We start from the raw sequence: 23,636 nt of genomic DNA on the forward strand, positions 1-23,636 counted from the left end.
TTGGTATTACAGTATAGTTTCAATATAAGCAAAATACAAGCAAAATTAATACAAATTCAGTCACTTATTCTGTAAAACAATAAGCCAAAATCAACCTTGAAAGGCTTAAAAAAGCCAACATGTAGAAAATATCTTCCTCAATTAACTCTAAGGATCCAAATACAAATGCAAAAATTAGGAATTGTCAATAATCAAATTAAATGTTGAGTTACTGACTGAGCAGTAAAAAACAATTCCTGATTTTAAAACTAAATAGTTCCAGGTAAAAACATGCTATTTCCCACATGTGCTATCTTTGTATTTTGCACAGACTTCCAAGGCAAAGGTTGCTTCTGGCTTTATGAATTACCAGAGATGATTTGTGTGGCTGACTTATCACAGGCCTTTTACTCTTCTTTCCTGATAGATCCTTAGCTTCTTTGGGAGGGGGCATATGAACAGGTTTCCATGGAATTGGATTATAAAAGGCTGGTTCTGGATAAGAATTTCCACTGTAAAAACCTAAAATTATTAAAAAATCAGAACAAAACAAATAAAAACTTCTTGAGATCAAAAAGCCCGCTTATTTTAAAATTCCCAGAGAAATGTTAAAATGTCAAATAAGCAAAATATCACTGATAAACCAATTTGACTCATTTAAACTTTGAACTCTTGAATATTTTCAGAGATTAATACTTTCCAAAACACTGTAAATATTATAATGAAAATTAAAACATAAATGATAATTCTAGTAATGTTAATGTAAAAACCTACATAAATATAAACTCCTAGAAAAATTTTACTAAGAAATTAATTTTAGAACACTCAAATTAAAAAATATCTTAACTCATTATTCTCTTATCATTCTCTTAACTCAATCTAAAAACTGATTGTGCACTAGCTTCTCCTTGTCAGACACTAATGTTTACATAAAAAAAATTTATTTTCACATGTAGTTAAAATGAATCAAGGTTCTTGCTTAGAATCACAAACATTCTGAAGTACTGCCACTCAGTAAGATTTCACAATATCACTGTAATTCTGATCACTAATTATGGAATGTTCTCCCACTTAGGATGCATATGAAGCGTTTCAAGAACTCTGACGCCTGATGTCTAACGACCATGAAGAAACATTGTGCAAAGCATCTCCAAGTCCTTTTGTTACTAGAGGCACAAAAAATTCCTTTATTTCATAATTTACAAAACTAACATGAGCATGAAGAATAGACATAAGAGCATTTATAGACAAATATGCTGCTTGTTAGAATTAAACTCATTAAAAATGCAAAAAATTAATAATGCAATGTATTATTTCAGCAATTAACACCTAGTCAATATGTATATTCCCACCCAAAATTTTAACTTTACTATCCAATTATTAGGTTAAAACTACTGCTTTTTACTCTTTTTTTCAAATAAAAAAAAAAACAAAAAAAGCAGGCCATGGTCAGTAGCTAGAATGGATGACCTTCATGACATAGGAGAGAGGCCTAATCCTGACAGCAGAAATGTGTCTTTCAGACAGTGGCAACCCACTCTGCATAGATATGTCAACACACACTTCACCAAGATGGCCAAAACAAAGTCTGGAATATGTTCTATTGTGTGAACAAAACAGAATGGGAGTATTTTAATAATAAATCACTTATACAAGTGAAGGCAGCTGTCAGCAAGGTATGACCTTCCAACATGAAGCACAAAGGAAAACATGCACTGCCATTTCTAATCAGCCCAAGCCTAAAGGCCAAGTGGTTTTCTGTCTGGTTGATGTGCTGTCTACTATTCCACCCTGCAGAGGTAATATGCCAAGGACATGGGAAGCTCTAGCCTAGACAGGGTTAGAAGGAGGGGAGGCAAAATGACCCCCTAAATATGTCCTGATTTGGGCTTTATCATCCAAGAAATATAAGAGAACTTTACTTATTTCCTAATATTAGAAATCATTACTTTAAAACATAAGTTTGCAGTTTTGCAACTTCTGCTTCTAAGAAATACATGTATCTGATTTATGGAGAATGACAATAAATTTGTAATATCTCCATAGAAACAGAGTGTAACATAATCTTCCAGAAAACAGTAATTTAAAAGATAAATGATTTTTACACATTTCTATTTCTGTCAAAAGGAAACAAACTGTATAATATTTGCTTCTGCAAGCCATATTTATATAAGCCACACAACATAAAAACCAACCTGTAAGTTTTCCATTGGCATAACCATAGCTCTTTGCAGCTGGACGAGGTTTATTTTTTGCATTTTCCAACCATTCCTTAAACTTTTTTTCTGCTATTTCCTTTTTTTCCTGTAATTCAGCTTGCCGTTGTTTTTCTTTTTCCTTAAAATGACAAGACCAAAGAATTTCCAGGGATTCTGTAACTTAAAATTCCATTCAAATCCTACCGAATGAAATGCCGAATGTAGCTTCCCAGCACAGCAGCTTACTGCCTATGATACTGAATCATATTTTTGTAATGTGAGTGCAAAAGTGAACATGATTAGAGATGTAATATTAAGGTGTTTACTTCTGAACAACAATAAAATGTCAAACCCACAATTTGCTGTTTTAAAAGAACATTTATAATATGGTAATAATATGGTAATAACACTTGCCATGAAAGTACATCAAAAATTATTTAAAAGGAATAACAAGTCTTGAATCTGATTGAAAAAATATCAACAGCTGATAAATATTTTCAACGTAAGAAAACGACAAATGCATAATTGTTTTTGAAGCTTAAACATCGCATAATGGAATAGAGATAACTTCATGTACTTACTTTATGCTAAGATAGTGTGAGGTTTATTTCAAGTGTGGTTTATTTCGTACTTTTTAAAAAATATAGTTGGCACATATGAACATTAAAGCATGTATTCTAACTGGTCACTTTAATAAAAATACCTTTTCTTTCTTCTTCTTCTCACATTCTTCAGCATTTTTTTTCTTTAACCATTCTTGATATTTTTCTTTTGCTTTTTCTTGCAAATGTTCTTTCTCCAATTCCTTTGCTGCTTTTTCCTCCATTTCTTTATTTATTTTTTGTTCTCTTTCTTTTCTTTTCTTAGAAAAAGTAAAGTAATTTTAATTGGATTACCTGTAATTAACCTCATCTAAGGAAGGACTGCTGTATGCAGAAATTTTGGAAACTTCAGTTATTTCTTAAAATAAAGGATATCACAGTGGTTTACATAATGTGGTTTATGAAAATATATAACACATCTGCAATCAACTGTTCAGTTTCTGCCTACCTGCTGGGCTGTAAGTTTCACGAGGGCAGTGTAGGAGATGTTGTTCATCAAGATCAGAGCCTGGGATAGCACTGAGTCAACAGCAGGTACTCAGTAAAGATTTGTTCAATAAATTAGTGTTTAAAAATTATAATCTATCTGTAAGACTGTCCTGGACTTTAGTATTTTTCAATGGATGTTCACCCATACTCTAAAATAGAAGCCACATACGTACATATTTCCTAGAGAGTTTGCCAACATGAATACTTGTATAAATCTTCGCCATCAGTGAGTGACAGAGAACAAATGAAGAAAGTCCATCAAATATTAAATGAAAGGGCAGATTCAGGCAAATCTCTGACTATATAGTTCTTAAATAAAATAAAAGGTGGCAAACTAAGGCCCATAGGTCAAATGTTGCCCATCAGCCACCTATATTTGTAAATAGTTTCATAGGAATGCGGCTATACTCATTTGTTTACTATTTGTTGTTTAAGCACGCTTCCGCACCATGACAGCAAAGCTGAATAGTTGCAACATAGACCATATGGCCTTAAAAGCCTAAAATATCCACTAACTGGCCCTTTTCAGGAAAACAATTATTGATCCCCGACACAAACTGTAACTCAATGTTTTTTTATTTTATCCTTTCTCATTCAAAGGATAATCTACCAATACAGTTAAATCCCAAATAACCAATGACATTTCTGGTCCTCTTCACCAAAGGTTTGGAAACTAATCTGCAAGACATAAAAAGTATTATACAAGGTGGCCATAAAGTTCATGTGCTATTTTAAATTGCACACTACTTTAAATTGTACACAAACTTTATGGCCACCCTGTATATGCAATACAAATGCCATATGCATCACCCTTCTTGAGTAAAATAAAATGAGCCAAGAAAAGAAATTCTTTCCTTGAAAGTATCTTATAGAACACTTTAATATATACATTCAATTAACACCCAGGTAATAAATACCAGTTACATACAATGTATGTCCAGTGCTATACAGAAAAGGTGGGTCTTAAAAACCAACACCCAAGTAATTATCGAAGCTGCTATCCAATTTGCTGTTATTTCTTTCTTGCTAGTCAACTGACAATTGTGAAATGAAATACTTTCATGCTAAGAACTCAATAGCTACTGGAACAATACTGGACATATACTTAGGACTACTTAAGATCTTGGAGCCTATCTCTCTCAATCTCTGTGCGACTCATGATTCTCTTCCACAACGTCATCAACAAGGCATCATCCAGTTCTTACAATACAGTGGAACCTCTGTAAGTTGACCACTGATACATAGATGTGGTGGGTGTCTGGTCTACAAAAATTAGGTCAACCGAAGGAGGTGGTCAATGTAGGGAGGTGGTCAACTAAGGAAGTTCTGCATTTTCAATTACATCAGCTAACATTCATTGAGTGCTAACTATGCCTCTTACTATTCTACATGCTTTATATGTATATACTGTCCATTCTTATCACAATATGAAGTACATACTATCACTAATCCATTTTACAATGAGGAAACTAAAGCACACAGAGGGTAAGTAACTTGCCTAAGTTCACAGAGATGGTGAGTGGCAGGTCACTACAGATCATACAGACTTCAAAATGAGAGAAGGATAAAAACAATTTTATTCCAATAAGTTCTATACTTTAAATAAAATGTCAAAACTCCTTAAAATAGGTCACTTTTCAAAACTAATTAAAGATCTAAAACTAATTCAAGAATAGTGTCTAAATAGTCCTCTACTTGTAAAAACAATTCAAAATTAAAAATTTCCCATTAAAACACTTTAGCTTCTGATGGCTTCACTGATAGAATCTATCATCACACATTTAAGGATATTTCATATTTTAATCATATAAAAATTACTGTGACATATTTTAATACCAAATCCTACATAAATTATTTTAGAAAACAGACAAAAAGGAAACACATCCAAGATCATTTTAAGAAATTAGCATTATTCTGATGTTAAAACCAGGCATGGATAATATCAGGAACAAGGCAAAATAACATGAAATACTTAGAAATACACTTAAAAGATGTACAATACTGCTGTATTTGGCAAACTAAAAGAATGACTGAGATAAATTTTAAAAATATATAAGTAAATTAAAAGAAAAGCTGTTTGTAGATTTAAAATTTGATATTATAAGGATAGCAATTTTCTCCAAAATAATGTATATAGTTACATTTATCACAATCCCAATAGTGCCAAGCAATATTAGAGCAGGTCTTATTAGGGAAATTGATAAGCTGATTTTAAATTATATATGGAAAGATGCAGAGTAAATAAGTTTGAAAAGGAATTAAAAAGTTGGAGGATTTACACTAACTTATTTCAAGATTATAAATTCAAGAACTATAAAACTATATAGTAACAAGTTAGTATGACAGTGGCATAGGATATGAATCAATAGAATGAGAATAGAGTCCAGAAATAGACCCATACATATATGGTCAATTTATTTTAAACAAAGATGCCAAGGTAATTCGATAGGGAAAGAATTATCTTTTTAACAACACTGTGAGCCGCGTGCAGTGGTGTTCCTGTAACTCCACCTACTCAGGAGGCAGAGGTGAAGGGAGAGTTTGAGAATAGCCTGGCTGGGCGCCTATAGCTCAACCGGCTAAGGCGCCAGCCACGTACTCCTAAGGTGGCGGGTTCGAATCCCCAGCCTGGACCCGCCAAAACAACAATGACGGCTGCAACCAAAAAATAGCCGGGCGTTGTGGCGGGTGCCTGTGGTCCCAGCTACTTGGGAGGCAGAGGCAGGAGACTCGCTTGAGCCCAGGAGTTGGAGGTTGCTGTGAGCTGTAATGCCATGGCACTCTACCCAGGGGGACAGCTTGAGGCTCTATCTCAAAAAAAAAAAAAAAAAAAAAAAAAAAGAGAATAGCCTGGACAACACAATAAAAGCTCATCTCAAAAAAAAATAAAGTTAGAGGGTTGGGCCCAGTGGTCACGCCTGTAATCCTAGCACTCTAGGAGGCCAAGGTGGGGGTGGGGGGGTGGGGGGAGTGGGGATTGCCTGAGTTCACAGGTTCGAGATTAGCCTGAGCAACAGCGAGATCCCATCTCTAAAAATGGCAGGCACTGTGGTGGGTGCCTGTAGTTCCAGCTACATGGGAGGCTAAGGCAAGAGAATCACTTGAGCCCAAGAGTTTGAAGTTGCTGTGAGCTATGGAAACCACCACATGCTACTGAGGGTGACAAAGTGAGACTCTATCTCAATAAATAAATAAATAAATTTAGTTAAAGCAAACCACTTTTGGAATGGGAGAAGATTTTGGTATGTTCTGAATCTGACAAAGGGGCTAATAACTAGAATCTACACAGAACTCAAATTAATCAATAAGAAAAGAGCAAAGAACCCCATTTCTTTGTGGGCAAGAGACTTAAACAGAAACTTCTTGGAAGGCAACACAGATGAATGGCCAACACAAACATGGAAAAATGCTCATTGTCTCTAATCATCAGGAAAATGCAAATCAAAACCACTCTGAGATATCACCTAACTCCCGTGAGATTAGCCCACATCACAAAGTCCCAAATCTACAGATGCTGGCAAGGATGTAGAGCAGTGGTTCTCAACCTTCCTAATGCCTCCTAATGCCCGACCGACCCTTTAATACAGTTCCTCATTGTAGTGACTCCCAACCATAAAATTATTTTTGTTGCTACTTCATAACTGGAATTGTGCTACTGTTATGAATCGTAATATAAATATTTGATATGTAGGACGTATTTTCATTGTTACAAAGGGGTTGCAACCCACAGGTTGAGAACTGCTGATACAGAGAGAAGGAAATGCTTTTCCATGGCTGGTGGGATTGCAAATACAACCTTTATGGAAAGAAGTATGGAGAATCCTCAAAGAACTAAAAGTCTTTTGATTTGATCCTGCCATGCCATTACTAGGTATCTACAAAGTACAAAAATCATTTTACCACAAACACATTTGCACCAGAAGTGCTGCTCACTTCATAACTGCTAAGTCATGGAAGAAACTCAAATGCCCATCAACTTATGAATGGATTGACAAACTGTGATATACGTATACCATGGAGTACTATTCAGCCATAAAAGGAGACTTTACGTTTTTTATGTTTTACCTGGATGGAGTTGTATTCTTCTTAGTAAAGTATCTCAAGAATGGAAAAAATATATCCAATGTACTCAACACTAATGTGAAACCCATATATGAACAACTACATGCCCACATGAACAATGAAACACAAATACATAGTCTAGCAAAGAGGAAAGGAGTAGCAGGGAAGAGGGAGGATGATTGGTGGGAGGAGGGAGGACGATTAGCAAGATCTACCTAATGCGTACAACATGAGAGTGTTCAGCAGACCTCCTGGGAGGAGGGCTCAACTACATCTTGAACTTTACCTTGGAATTGAAAACAATGTAACCTAAACGTTTGTACCCTCATATTAATTTGAAATTAAAAAAAAATAAATTTAGTGTTACAACAATTCGAAATCCATATGTCCACCAGTGAACTCTGACTCTCAATGCATATCATATTTTAAAATTAACTCAAAATAAATATATAGGCAAAGCTAAAGTTATAAAACCTCTAGAAGAAAACAAAAGAGAATATTTTTATACCTTTAGAGGTGGGAAAACAGGACACAAAATCCACGAACTATAAAAAAAAGAAATATGGAACTTTAAGTTTAAAACTTCTTTAAAAAGTACCATTAAGAAAAAGTAAATGGATCCTAGAAGGAAATCTTTGCAACACATACATCTGACAACGGCCTGGTAGCCTAAATACACAAGGAATTTTTACATTAATAATAAGCCATTCAACCCCTTCAAAAAAATGTGCGAAAGACTTACCATTACAAAACAAAACAAGCCAACAACAGAAGAGATGGAGAATGGTCAATTAAATACTATGGACTAAATGGTGTTTCTCTCACCCCTCAATTCCTACTTTGAAGCCCTAACCCCCAAAGTGATTGTATTTGAAGATAAGATCTTTAAAAGGACAATCAAATTTAAATGAGTTTGTCAGGATGGGATCCCAATCTAATGTCCTTAGAAGAGGAAAAGAGACCAGGGATGTGTGTGCACAGAAGAAAAGCCCTGTGAGGACAAAGAAAGATGGCCACCTGAAAATCAAGAAGAGAGGCCTCAGGAGCAGCCAGACAGGCACCAAGGAGATTTCCAGTCTCCAGAACCGTGAGAAAATAAATTTCTTTTGTTTAAAACCACCCAGTCTCTGGTATTTTGTTATGGCAGTCCTAGAAGACGAGTACAATAAGCTTATGAAAAGATGCTTATGAAAATGGCATACCAATTCCCCACGCACTAGAAGGCCTTAAGATGAAAAAGACTGACAATATCAAGTGTAACAAAGATGTCAAACAACTGGAACTTTCTCACAACAGCAGTGGGAGTGTAAAATGGTGCAAGTACTACAGAAAAAAGTTTGGCAATTTCTTATAAACACATATTATAGCTATATTATATATAGCTAGCAATTAAGTTCCTACCTAGGCATTTAACCAAGAGAACTGAAAACAAATGTTCAGCAAAAGACTTGGACATGAGTGGTCATGGAATTTTATTTATTAGAACCCCAAACTAAAAACAACCTAACTGTCCATCAACTAATGAATAAACAAACTATTTGTGGTACTCCACAGAATACTACTCAGTAATAAAATTAACACATTAAATATCAGAAAAAATTTAAAAATTTAAAATTTAAAAAGAGCATATATTCTATCATTCCATTTATATGAAATTCTAGAAACAGCAGCTCTAATCTAGACATACAGAAGCAAATTAGTGGTTTCCTTGGAGCTGGGGCTGTTTGGGGACAGGGAGTGGGGCTGAATGCAAAGGGGTACAAGGGAACTTTCTGGGGTGGTGTAAATCTGGGATGGTTCCAGATCTTCACTGTGGTGCTGGCTAGTTACTCAGGTACCTAAGTTTGCCAAAGCTGTCTAATTCAAAAATAGATACATTTTATTGTATGCAAATTCTAGATCATTGAAATTAGTTTTTAAAAAATCAGGCCGACCCTCTATAGTAGTGGTTTTCAACCTGTGGGTTGTGACTCACAGGAACTGTATTAAAGGCCCATGGCATTAGGAAGGTTGAGAACCACTGTTCTATAGGATTTAAACTAAAGAACCGAGAGAATATAAGGCCTTCATAAACAGAAGGAGAAGAGAGCAGTTGCTCAGAGTATTCACTACTAACTACTGAGGGAGAAGTCGGCCACTAAGTGGCTTCAGATTTTCTGGCTAGTTCTACACCACCTAGAGCACAATAAATCTTCCTTTATGTAAGATGGTGCCCTGAGAAGACCCTTGTTTCTTATAAGTAAAGGAAACCAACAAAACACCTGGCTACTTAAAGTTTCTGAATTTCTATTTTGGTTCATCCAATAGAGGCTGGCACATAGTAAATCTTGAGCAAAGACTTACTGAAAGCAGAAAAGATGTACTGGTAACAGCATTATCAGTCATACATACCTTGCTGATCTGAATTAACTTTTTACATAAAAAAAAAAGTTGTATTTAAAAAATTAAATAATTTTAAAATAATTTTTAAAAACCCTGTAAACAAAGTCCCTTTTATAAAATATAGGGTAACTCACTGTAAAAACAAATCTAGAAAATAAATTAGTATGGCAACACAAATGTAAGAGTACCAGTGAAGATAAGCCATTTATTTTAAAAGCATTTAACAATTTACAGTCATATTATAAGAAACTGGCTTTGCTAATGGATACATAAATTCTTTATGTCTGATTTTTTGATAGAACCCAGTGAAAATGACTCAGAGAAAATAGCAACCATAGAGCTAAAATGTGAATGAAGCTGGAGGCAGGAAAGGACCACACACCATGAAATGTAAACAGAGGAGAAAAAAGCTAGATGCCAGACAGGAAGAGAAGAACCAGGAGAACAGGCTTTACAAACAGAGGTAAACGCAGCTAAGGCTGAAATAAGAAATCTGATAGTTTTAAAGGAAAAAACAATTTGAGTAATCAATTACTCCTTAACATGCACAAAAGTTCTGCAGAACAGGTAAATATAACTCCTCAAGGTGCATTTTTGAACTATGCTCAACCTTTGGGAATCTTGCCTTCAATAACTGGTGCTTTACGTCAGAGCAAGCCACCTCTCTACAAAAGCAAAAATTTTTTTCTCAAATAATTAGATTAGGTCTGCTGCCACTAATTAAAACGGTGAATATATCATCCCTCAGCACTCTCTTACATTCTTAGAAAAAAAACTATAATGTTTGACTGGGATGGTAAAATTAACTTAATGGAGTTCAAAGATAAGACAGGCTTTTAGAGGAAAGAACAAGCTATTCTGTACATGTAAGACAATTTTGTTTTATAGTTAGGAATTTTAAAGAATTATTACTCCAAGTTTTATAATGATCATATAGACCTATTTTGATTTTGGCATTTATTCACTAAGAGCTCTTTCTTGTTACATTATGAGATGAAGCAAACTTAAAAAAAAAAACAACTAACTGCTAAAGTAAGGAACAAATACATTTATAATTATACCATACAATTTTCTTCTTTTACTACTTGGATAAAGAAGGCTGTGTCATCTTCAGTTTACTCCGATTATTTACTCAGTAATCTTATTAACACTACTGGGCATTTGTCTCAAGAATAAAGACAAAAAATTAGAATTAAAAACTTAAAACTGTCCAATGACAGGAGATAAACTGACAGCAGAATAAGTATTTTAAAAATTTCTAATGTGTAATTCAATACAAATGCTTACTATATGCAAAACCTCATGCTAAATCTTATAATGAATAAAAAGAAGTATAAAAAATAATCACTTCTACATTGCTGGTGGGAATGCAGATTAATACGTTCCTTTTGGAAAGATGTCTGGAGAACACTTAGAGAACTAAAAATAGACCTGCCATTCGATCCTACAATTCCATTATTAGGTATATACCCAGAAGATAAAAAATTCACATTACAATAAAGATGTTTGTATCAGAATGTTTATTGCAGCCCAATTCATAATTGCCAGATCATGGAAGAAGCCCAAGTGCCCATCAATCCACGAATGGATCAATAAACTGTGGTATATGTACACCATGGAATACTATGCAGCCCTAAAGAAAAACAGAGACTTTACCTCCTTCATGTTTACATGGATGGAACTGAAAAATGTTCTTCTGAGCAAAGTATCACAGGAATGGAAGAAAAAGTATCCAATGTACACAGCCCTTTTAAGAAACTAATTTATAGCTCTCAAATGAAAGATACAACTTAAATCTAGCCCAAGAATATGGGGAGGGGAGAAAGGTGGCTGGGTGGTGGGAGAGTGACCGGAAAGATCACCTATATATCTGTCTAACAAGGGTACAAGTGAACTTTTCTAGAACTAGAATATAAATGTTTTGACACAATGACTAAGCAAATGACATGAAATCTATGTGAACCAGCTTGATGAAAGTATTTCAAATTGTATATGAAAACACTACATTGTACCCCATGTTTGCATTAATGTATACAGCTATCATTTAATAAAAAAATAAAGAAAAAAAATAATCCCTGTTCTTAAGGATCTTAAAATTATAAGGGAAGTGAAGCTATATACATAATGCAACACATATGTACACACAATATGCATGTATGTAATATGTATACAAAATATACACATAATAAAGACAGTATATACTAACGTGCCATAAAAGTAATATAAATTGAACAAGGCTCTCCAGCGTATGATCAGCGAGTAGTTCATGCAAGAAACAATTTGACTTGAAGGAGAAAAGGAAAGGTAGGGTGGAGGATATGATGAAATTCCATGCTGATGAAATATCATACACTAAAAGTAAGGAAGTGAGAAACAATAAGAAAGGAAATGTTCTCAAAATTTCTCATGAACACATACTCCTGGGGGCTGGGAAGCACAGCCCAAAGCTCAAGATTTCTATGACAACTACTTGTATCTTAAAAATAATATAAAATTTATGTTTACTACTATTATGCATTTATGCTTATTTTAATATAAAGATATAACATTTTTCCACTCAAAATTTTCCAGTAAAACTAATTCTCCAAGAAGATAGGCTGTGTGATTAAACCTTATTTAAACCTTATGTGCTCCCAAAAGATCCCCAGGAAGAAATAATAGCATAGAATAAAGGAAACGACAGGTGGGAGACATGACGAAACGGACGTTTGGAGAGTAGAGTAGAAGGTCTCTAACTAGCCAGGTTGAATTATGAAAAACTTATTCAGAAAACAGTGGGGAACCATGAAAAATATTTTTTGAACTGTCGAATGACAGTAAGATTTCTTTCTTTCTTTTTTTTGAGACACAGCCTCAAGCTGTCCCCCTGGGCAGAGTGCTGTGGCATCACAGCTCACAGCAACCTCCAACTCCTCGGCTCAAGCCAGTCTCCTGCCTCAGTCTCCCAAGTAGCTGGGACCACAGGCGCCCGCCACAACACCCGGCTACTTTTTGGTTGCAGCCATCATTGTTCTTTGGCGGGCCCAGGTTGGATTCAAACCCACCACCTTAGGTGTATGTGGCTAGCACCTTAGCCACTTGAACCACAGGGGCTGAGCCGACAGTACGATTTCTTCAGCAAGCCTGGTCTGGCAGAGACATGGAGGTTGAACTCACTCATTCAGCAAATATTTTTGGACATCTATTATGTGCCCGGCACTAATCGAGCTAGTATTGAATAGGCAAAACCTCCTGCCCTTATGGAGCTTATAGTCCAGTATGAGGAAGTAAATAGTAAATAAGCTGAAAGATGTAATTAGACCACTTGGGAAGAGATCACAAACAGGGGAACAGTAAATGTAGAAAAAAGGAGGGGATGATTAAGAGCATCAGAAGAATTTCCATTATGCCGAGATGACTGAGAAGACCGCTGAACTAAAAACAGAAATAAAGGAGTTAGAAGAATGTGAAGGAACCTTCCCCTCACAACAGCCTCAGAAGGTCAGCTCTAGACACACAACTGGGCAGTTGCCTGCAGGCAGATATTAGTAGAAGCCACAGGAGAGTAAAGAAAAGTAGAGGGCAAAGGGCCCAGGACAAATAAATCATAAATGTGATAAAATGTCCACAAGAGTAGGAAAAAAATAAAAGCCAGAGGAGACAGAATTGAAGAGAAATATTTTTTAAAACCTAGATAAGGAGGGGTAATGGGAAGATTCTGCAAAAGAGATGTTAATGTGCGTACATTTTTTTCCTCTCCTTACCTGCTCATTCTTTTTCTGAACCCACTCCTTATGCTTTTCTTCAGCAATTATCTTTCTTTTTTCACGTTCTTCCATTTCTTTTCTTTTCTCTAGTTGTTGATTTAATTCCTGTGGGTTTTATTTAAACAAAAAGCAACAATGAACAGAAGTACGCAAATCACATACTTTAAAGAGGGCTGAGGTTAACCAAATTAAACAAGAATATACTTTCCTTCCTAGAGCATATACCACTAGTGACAGTAACTTACTGAAGTAACCAGTCTATGATGAAAGAAAGCATTGGTAAGAAGCGTAAGTCATTTTTTAGAAATGTACAAGTAATTGCTTGGCAGCAAAACACTAGTTTCTTAGACTAAACTTCAGCTAAATTACCCTCATTGAAATCAACTTTCCCACACATAAATTTTGGCATCACTGTAAGCTACTGGCAGAAGCTCAAGAGAATCACAACTTTTTTTAACAGTTATAAAAAGCTTCTAGATTCTTGATTAAGATAAAGGATAGGAATTAAATAATCCCTAAATTAAAATTTTAATTCAGAGTTACACCAAAGAAGAAATGTAAAGAAGCCGTTCAATTTTCCTGAGGAGGGGAAAAAAAAGAATCCAGAGTTTTCTTCACTGATTTTTTAGCTGCTGGAGTTTAAAACAAAACCACATTCATATCCCAGATTATTTAACAGCCTTGCTGTCACTCGAATCTACACGTTTGGGCATTTCCTCAGGATAAAGAATGTGAAAGGTATGGCCAAATAAAACTACAAGCTAAACACCACCACTCTGTCACTCATCAGTTAAATTACTGCATTAGTTGAAAATGTTGTTCAAACTAGACTTTGCTAGGACTCTACAACTATAATTACTGGTTATTTTTCTTCTTTCTCTTTAGATACTAATAATCAGATACTTTTACATATCTCTTCCATTGGTCTCCACTCCTCGTCTCCACCCCCCTTTCCCAAAGACTACCTGGGCATGAGTAGTCTCATGGGAAAGACAACTTTACAGCTCCCAGACCAATTCAAGTGTTTTAAGTGAAGATAATAACACTTGACACTAAGAACAAACCTTTCAGAAGAACTCATGTTGTTCTGTGTATGTCCTGCCACCAGGATATCCGTCTTCCACAACTTCTCATCCTAAAATTTTGCTGCATAAAAACTACTGCCCTCACTCACTCAGAATTTCCAGGTTTTAAACACTATACCCCCCAAAGCAAATGTCCATTTTGGTCTTAAAAATACTTCACTACAATTGCAGCTGTTATTCATTGATTACTCAATCAATCCACTTTTAGGGTGCACCTACTACACAGTTAAAAAAAACTGAGATATAAAGATCGAATCCCAGAAGTCTGTGATCTAATCTGATCCTCTATACAACAAAGAATTGAGTGCTAAAGGGAATGGAAGAGAAGAAATAGCATGGACCAGGGTAGTCATAAATGAACGCCAGACAAGAAACAGTGAGATCAGACTTTGTACTCTTATCTTAGGATTGAAAATTTTAATTAATGTTGATATAGGAATTAAAAAAGAAAGAAGGGTCCAAAGTATCTAGAAAATGCTCCCAATGACCAAAATAGTGCTCTAATCTCAGGATGTCTGTTCAACTAATTTGCCAACCCAGGAAGTATAGTGTATTTATCATCTCAACAATAGTAACAATATATAAAATTTTGTGAGCAATTTTAATGGGCTAGAATAATTTTTTAATACAGCCCCACAAAAATATGTGCGACAAATCTAAATGTCTGTTGCTGAAATCAAATTTATGAGTGGGGATGATCTTTTTAATGAGCCAACTAACACACAAATTTTCCTTTAAATTTTAAATAAAATAAAGTTAAATTCAAAAATAAATACTAAGTCTTAGGTGGTGCCTGTAGCTCAAAGAAGTAGGGCGCCAGTCCCATGTGCTGGAGGTGGCGGGTTCAAACCCTGCCCCAGCCAAAAAGTAAATAAATAAATACTAAGCCTGGCGTATTTGTATTCCTAAAATAAATTTTGATATTGTGGAAAAAGCACTTAAAATTGTAAGTCAAAAGAACTAGGTTCCAGTTCTAGTTCTGCCACTAACTGAAACTTGGCAAAATTATTTCTCTAGCCTTCATGCTTTTTTTTAGCTTTAACAGGTATTTGAGATAAACTATTCATTATGGTTAAAAATTTGTGCTTTGGGGCCAGGTGTGGTGGATCACACCTGTAATCCTAGCTAGCACTCTGGGAGGATGAGGTGGGTGGATCACATGAGCTCAGAAGTTTGATACCAGCCCCAGCAAGGGCAAGACACCATCTCTACTAAAAAAAAAAAGAAAAATAGAAAAACTAGCTGGGTGTAGTGCCACATGCCTATAGTCTCAGCAGCCACTCGGGAGGCTGAGGAAAAAGAATTACCCAAGCCCAAGAAGAGTTTAGGTTGCTGTGAGCTAAGATGCCATAGCTCTATTCAGGGTGACACAGACTGTCTCAAAAAAAAAATAAAAAAATGTGCTTTTAATATGGTCTGTAAACAAATAAGAGAATATAGTAAACAAGAATAGAAAAATAAGGAAAACATGACTTAGAAAATAGAAACAAGGGAAAGACAAGAAAAGAATATGAGTATCACAATAGCTCAAAATCAGCTTACACAGTAAGTTGAATAGTATTTCTCACTTATGAATGAATATTTTAAAAGCTATTGAACTAAATAATGGAATAAATAAAGTTAATACTTAGGTTGAAGTAAAGGAAGTAAGAGTCTAAGGTCTAAAAAATACATAATAATTCTGAAAATTACAATGAATAGCAATGACATAAATAATAACACTGATAAAAACAAAGGTGGCTATTTATATTTTGTTTCATTTAATCCTCACAAAAATCTTGTTACATGGGTATGATTTTATCCCCCTTGTACACATGAGAAAACTGAAATAAAATTTTAAATAGCTTGCCTAAGATCCCCCAGCAAGTAAGAAGGCTGGCACGTAGGGCATTTATTAACCCGGCCAGACACCAAACCATAAGGTCTTTCTTAAGCTATGTGATCTGCAAATAACTGTCACGTTCTCGGTGCATTTTCTAGGAACAAATCTATATTCTAGAATACTAAGTACCATACAATAAGGAAACAGCAGAATGTACTAATTTTCACAATCATTTGAATCATGCCAACTCTCCTGAAGATGTGACTCCCTATTTGGTTAGAAAAACATCAGAGAAATAAGTAGTTTCAAAATTAATATGGAAAATTTATTCAAAGGCAGATCATGAAGTGTAAAACGTTAATTTTCAGGATTTTCATAACAAAATTACAAAATGAACTAAAATAGCCAACAACTGTGAGCCAGTTAACTACATTTTAATATATATTTGATAGATTTTAAATATGGTTCCATAATATTAGACAGCCATTTTGAAATAATGTTATCTGGGAAGAAGGTTTTGCTGTTGCCGAGGCTGGAGTGCAATGGAATGACCATAGCTCACTGTAACCTTGAACTTCTTGGATCATGTCGTACTCCCACCTCAGCTATCCAAATGACTGGGATTACAGACATGCATTCCCTACCCAACTAAGTGTTGTATTTTTTTTAGAGATGGAGTCTTACTATGTTGCCCAGGCTGGTCACAAACTCCTGGCCTCAAGCAATCTTCCAACCTCAGCCTCCCAAAGTGCTTGGATTACAGGCACGAACCACCACAAATATAGGCCTATACAAATATTTAACTATAGAAAGATATATTAATAATGTAACAGGGGTGGTGCCTGTGGCTCAAAGGAGTAGGCCCCACATGCCAGAGGTGGCAGGTTCAAACCCAGCCCCTGCCAAAAACTGCAAATAAATAAATAAATAATGTAACAGGCAAAAAAAAAAAAAAAAAAAGCAGGTTGCAAGAGTTTGATGCTATTTCTGTGTTTGGATAAGAAGAATTCATATAGTGAGTTTGGACAGTGAGTTTAAGGAGTACCAAACTAACCAAATCTATTTGCTTACCAGGTTAATAGGAAGAGTTCAAATTGAGAGATCCATCTGAAACTATATCTAAAACTATTTGTTATTTGAGTCTGTATAGCAAAAGTTCAAAAAAAGAATCACACACATGGAAATGTCCATACATAAGAAAGGGAGCACAAAGAAACTTAAGCACCCTGAAAGACCAGCAGATTCCCATTGTCAGCACACACTCACTCGAGGGCATGTTATTTGAGTGATGTATGGAAGTAGAATCCTATCTTTATATATATATATATATATATTTTTTTTTTTTTTTTGTAGAGACAGAGTCTCAGTTTATCGCCCTCAGTAGAAGTGTGTGGCATCACACAGCTCACAGCAACCTCCAACTCCTGGGCTTTTCTCTTGCCTCAGCCTCCCAAGTAGCTGGGACTACAGGCGCCGGCCACAACACCCAGCTATTTTTCTTTTTTTCTTTTTTTGTTGCAGTTTGGCCGGGGCTCTGTTTGAACCCACCACCCTTGGTATATGGGACCGGTGCCCTACCTACTGAGCCACAGGCACCACCCATTTATTTTAATTTTTGTTAAAAAAGTTTACCGTTTATGTGTACATAGTTGAATTTACCTTAATTACATGTATATATAGTGAAGTTCCATTATATGTGTGTTTCTCTCTCTCTCTCTCTCTATTTTTTTTTTAATCTTTTTTTTTGGCCAGAGCTGGGTTTGAACCAACCACCTCTAGCATATGGGGCCAGCGCCCAACCCCTTTGAGCCACAGGAACTACCCCTGTATTTTAATCTCTTTTTTTTTTTTTTTTTTTTGAGACAGGAAACTCAAGCTGTCCCCCTGGGTAGAGTGCCGTGGCATCAAGCTCACAGCAACCTCTAACTCATGGGCTCAAGCGAGTCTCCTGCCTCAGCCTCCCAAGTAGCTGGGACCACAGGCGCCCGCCACAACACTCGGCTATATTTTTTTGGTTGCAGCCATCATTGTTGTTTGGCCTGGGCTGGATTTGAACCTGCCACCCTGGGTGTATGCAGCTGGTGCCTTAGCTACTTGAGCCACAGGCGCCAAGTCTATATTTTAATTTTTAAATAACTTACATGGAAGAAAATCTGGAATGTTACATGACATAATAATATTAACAATGGTTACCTTCCAATGATAAAATGAGATATTAAAATTTCTTAATTATGCTTAGCTGTGTTTTCTAAATGCTCTTATAATGAACATATATTATTTCTTTTAGTAAGAGCTATTAAATTTGATATAGTAAACCAATACAAAAAATGCAAAAAAATTTTCAGGGATAATGACAATGACATTTAATTTATAACAGCAGCTACTTTGTGAGTTCATGGATTAAATAAGAAGAACACTGTCTAGTTATACCTCTAGAGCTTTCTGTTGCAGCCGGCCACGTTCTTCTTTTTCTTTGCCAACAAACCACACTTCCCATGGTGTCAGGTTGCTTTCTGGTAGGCTCACCTGTTTCTGTTCTTGGTTATCTTCGGATTCAACTTCAGTGCTGCAAAAAAGAGGCTAATATAGCACTTGGACATGAAAATCTTTTGTTTTACTAGTCAAAATCACTTGACTATACAGTGAAAGCAAAACTTAATAATGTACTTATAATTTGTGGGGTTTTTTTTTTGAGATGGAATCTCAGTCACCCTTGGTAGAGTGCTGTGGCATCACAGCTCACAGCAACCTCAAACTCTTGGGCTTGATTCTCTTGCCTCAGCCTCCCAAGTAGCTGGGACTACAGGAGCCTACCACAAGGCCCGGCTATTTTTGTGTTGCAGTTGTCATTGTTGTTTAGCTGGCCTGGGCCAGGTTTGAACCTGCCAGCCTGGGTGTATGTGCCCTACCCAGTGAGCTACAGGCACCGCCTAATTTGTGGTTTTTATAAATACTATGTACCTCCCTAGTTGACCACATTTCCTATACTGACCACATCCCTAAGTCGACCTAATTTTCACAGACCAGCCATGCATCACATATACTCAATGTATAGTATGCCTAGTTTCTATGTTGACCGCTTCCATATGTTGACTAGTTTTTTACAGTCCCCTGGGTGGTCAACTTACAGAGGTTCTACTGTATATATGCAAATTAATTATGTATAAATATATTTATGAAAGATCATGAAAAGAAATTCCAACATCTGAATTTGTTTGTCCATCCAACTGCCTTTCTTCATCTTCTAAAACTACATTGTTTAAAAACCTCATTGGGATAAACTACATCCAATCCAACTAATTAGACAACTAATTACTAATTATAACACATAATCCTAATCAGATCCTGGAGCAGACATTTCCCTTTCCCTCCTTCAAACAGTTCAAGCAAAAAATGTATGTACACAGAGAAAATAAGGAAGTAAATGTGTTAAGCAATTAGGGTTTGTGGAAGGTAAAAAGTTGTTCTTTATATTCTTTCAACTTTTCTATAACTTTGAAATTGTTCTGAACTAAAAAGCTACTAAAGAAAAATATGGCCCCCATATGGCCCCTATCTTCTTTAACATTTAGGCCAGTGGTTCTCAACCTTCCTAATGTTGCAACCCTTTAATACAGTTCCTCATGTTGTAGTGACCCCCCACCCATAAAATTTTCGTTGCTACTTCATAACTGTAATTTTGCTACTGTTCTGAATCATAATGTAAACATCTGATATGTAGGAGACCCCCAAAGGGGTCGCGACCCACAGGTTGAGAACTGCTGATTTAGGCTGACAACCTTTTGCCAATCTTTAGGGTGTATTTTTCTCTCTAATCTGGTACCTCCTACCACAGTCTCCACTTGAGGGAGGTGAAGGATAGAGACAATTCCATGCAGCTGCTTCACTGAGGACTGCTTGACAGCCCAGAACAATGGTGGGGCTATGACTCGGGCTGCCTGCTCTCCTCATTCCATCACCCCTAAGCTGTCCAGGACACCAACTAAAAAGGTCAGAAATAGGGAAGAATGAGAAAATTTTCTAAAAATTTATTTTTACTAAAAAGAAGTGCTAAATTTTTTGAATTTTAAAAATAAGTACTCTATCCATCTGTCTTCCTAACATTCTAGCTCCATCATTAAATTCTACTGTCAGAATTGGGGAGTATACATTCATTCAGCACCCATTTACTGAGTACTTAATAAGCATCGGATACTTGCCATGCACGAGGCCTGCCAACTCCTACATTCTCTTTCCAAACCCATATCCTCGCTATTCCTTTGATTCATAGGACCTGAGTGTAGTAAGGAAGGCAGCCTTAGGTGCTACCAGCTCATTTAGGTTTTGGATAAGCAAGACATGGATATGTCTGGCTTCTCCCCTGGCAGGCTTCATTTGGTCAGGGTTCTGGTTCTTGGAAGCTAATGAAAGGTCTCCATGTATTTATTTCTCAGGCTGCTAACCTGCATCTACACTGTTTACTCTTGTTGACTATACTCAGAAGGTGTTTGCCAAAGCCTAGAAATTTATGTTAAATACCTTTGAGACCAACTCAGTCCTAAAGAATCCCAACAAAGGCCCAGATAAAAACATATTCCTAAAATTCCAGCTCTACCATTAAATTCTACTATCAGGTTGATCAGGTTTTTGTTGCTACAACCAGTGTGTAGTAACAAGAGGCTGGCTTGGTTTACTCTTTCTGATCTCCATTCTCAACAATGTACTTACTTTTACTTTCCATCCTTAACAGACTCACTCTTGTAACCAGGCATTTGGTTTGCTGCATAGTTTTATATTTCATTCACTCAATCTAGATATGAGTGCCTTATACTGAGGCTATTTTACTACTTAACACATAAAACATGGGCTCTCTGGCTTGTATTTCTTAGTAATCCTGTTCTATGCCTTATACAATTTGACAATCAGGAACTTTTAAATACTTTTTGAAGAAAATAAGTCTATCCCAGAATGGACCTGCATTACTAGGCCTGTCTCAAGAGATGTTCCTGCCAGGGATAGGTCCTTTACTGGTATTTCCATATACTGAATACGAGACAGGTAGTACAGGAAAGAGAACTTGGTGGGTACATCTCGGTACTAGGCCCAGGTCTGCTAATAAGTAGGTACATGCCTTTCAGTCAGACCTTTTTATTCTGAGCCATGGTTTTGCTATCTGTAAAATAAGCAGATTGATCTAGGCTTCAATTCCATGAGAGTGGAGACCACATCTTGATTACAGTCCCCAGGACCAAGACTAATTATATGGCACAAAATAAATGTTTGCTGAGTGAATAATTGTAGAAATAAACATACTGAGATCATTTTAATGGCCTGTATCCACTCTATAAGTTCTTTCTGAGATCATACCCAACCTTGTCTCTGCATGCTGAGGTTAACGGTGCTAACCTCTGTGCTTCAGGTCTTTATGACATAAAAAGTGACCTACTTACTACAATCTACTAGCAATAAATAGATTTTAAAGAAAATCTACTACTGGGCGGCGCCTGTGGCTCAAAGCGGTGGGGCGCCAGCCCCATATGCTGGAGGTGGTGAGTTCAAGCCCAGCCCCTGCCAAAAACTGCAAAAAAAGAAAAGAAAATCTACTACTGATCTATTTCGCTAACAAATCAGTAGATTTTCTTTAAAATAATCAGATAGTACTAAGGTGCAGTAAACCACATTTCAGTGTGACAGGTGTGGAGTTCACAGTCTAGCTTTTGACGATTCATAAATGTCCTGAAATAGTAGCAAAATTGCGTTTGTCTGGGACTTTGTGTCTTTTTCAGGGAATCGAGATTGTGGCAACCACCATATGTCAGGAAAAATCAAGTGTCATAGGAAACCTGTTGTCATTTGGATTACTCTGCCCTCATTATGTGGAAAAAAGGGAGCTGCACCTTGGGACGCAGGTGCCTGCGCTGCCTTTGGGGCAGAAGCCAGGAGAGTGGCCGCAAAGAAGGTGCTCAGAAGGGTCTCTAAGGAATGTTGGAAAGGGCTGTATCGGCCCGGCGGCCTCGGGGTTACCTGGCGCGCCCCTGTAACTCCACTCTTCTCGAGCTTGCCACCTGGACCTCAGAGTCAGAGGCATCTTCGTCTGCCTCTTCCTCATTCTCCCCGCCACCGTCGTCCTCGTCAAACGGGAAGCTCTGGTGGCCGAGAGGAGACAACAGCGACATGGTGGAATTGCTGCAGCTGACGGGCGGCGACGGCTGGCACCCCACCTCCAACCCTTCTCCCTGGGCGCCCATCATGAGGACAGAAAAAGAGCTCAATGAGGGCCGCGACCTGGGTCTGCCATCAGAGGAGGAAAGGGTATAGGTAGAGGCAGAAGCAGCCCCCCACTGCCCGGCCGCCAACATCAGGCCCGCCAAGTTCAAACTGGAGGAGTCGCGGCCCGGCCGCCCTCTCCCAGCAGGCCCTGCGAGCACCGGGCCAGGCCAATCCGGGCCTGCGCAGACCCCACGTTGCCATAGCGACGCGTGGAGGCCGTGAGGGCTTTGTCTGGGCCTGCCCTGCATGGCTTAGGTTAGCCCAGCGGGCTGAGGTTGGCCGTCCCTTTCTCCTCTCTAGAAGGAAGGTGGCTGCTGCAGTGAGCTGGCTTCCTTCCGCGCCGCGCTTTACCCCGGGAGAGGTCCTGGCTCCCTGCTGACAACTTTAAGTGCCTGTCCCTTGTTTGCTGTGGTGTTGCGGATGATGTGTCACCTGAAATCTTACCTTTCACTGAATAAGGCAGATGCTTTTAAAGGGTAAGAGGCAGAAGGCTAAACTAACTCCCCACCCCCATGCAATTACAAGGTACGGATTATAAGCCTCAATCGTGATTCCTTTCAACACAAATGGGGGCTGAACTTTATCCAGGTTTCTTCTGGGACAATCTTTCAGTGTTTGTGTAGCATCTTGTTTGCCTGGCATCTTAACAAAACTAGTTTATCTCTGCGTGTGAATTTTTGGACTCTGAAAACTCTAGTATACGCTAGGGTCTTCACAAAGCACTGGGAATAGATGAAAGAACATCCAGCCTTTACCTTAAGTTCCTTATCTTTTTATGGTGAAGAATCATCCCATTGAAATATGCTATGATACCCATTTTATGAGAAAGAAAAAAAATTGTGTGGGACTGGGGGGGCACTTTCCTCTTAGGGACTGAGGATATGTGTAGGAAGGGAGAATGATAGAAAACAAAGCTGGATGCTTTATTCATGCTGACAAAACTGTGCACACCTGTAAATAAATATGGCTTCCGTTGAGCTAGTTCATAATGCGTGTTGGTAGAAATACCATGAACTGAAAAC

General features: G+C 37.2%; 1 protein-coding gene across 2 annotated transcripts; it reads right to left on the reverse strand.

Annotated features, from left to right (window-relative positions):
• CCDC34 (coiled-coil domain containing 34) lies at window positions 1-22,751 on the reverse strand. 2 transcript variants are annotated; one of them, XM_003781194.2, is made up of 6 exons: window positions 22,369-22,751; window positions 18,796-18,931; window positions 13,456-13,563; window positions 2,881-3,039; window positions 2,175-2,316; window positions 1-501 (listed from the first exon to the last, which is right to left on the reverse strand). In XM_003781194.2, exons 1-6 carry the CDS (start codon window positions 22,701-22,703, stop codon window positions 290-292), a joined length of 1,092 nt encoding a protein of 363 aa, XP_003781242.1. In that variant the 5' UTR covers window positions 22,704-22,751; the 3' UTR covers window positions 1-289. The 2 variants fall into 2 exon arrangements, with proteins under 2 accessions (XP_003781242.1, XP_023366127.1); XM_023510359.1 differs by lacking the exon at window positions 2,881-3,039 and having other exon boundaries at window positions 91-501; window positions 22,369-22,703.
• Between the last annotated feature and the right edge of the window lie 885 nt (window positions 22,752-23,636).

This window comes from Otolemur garnettii, unplaced genomic scaffold, assembly GCF_000181295.1.
Source record: "Otolemur garnettii isolate 467f Iridium unplaced genomic scaffold, OtoGar3 scaffold00001, whole genome shotgun sequence".
Classification (NCBI taxonomy): Eukaryota; Metazoa; Chordata; class Mammalia; order Primates; family Galagidae; genus Otolemur; species Otolemur garnettii.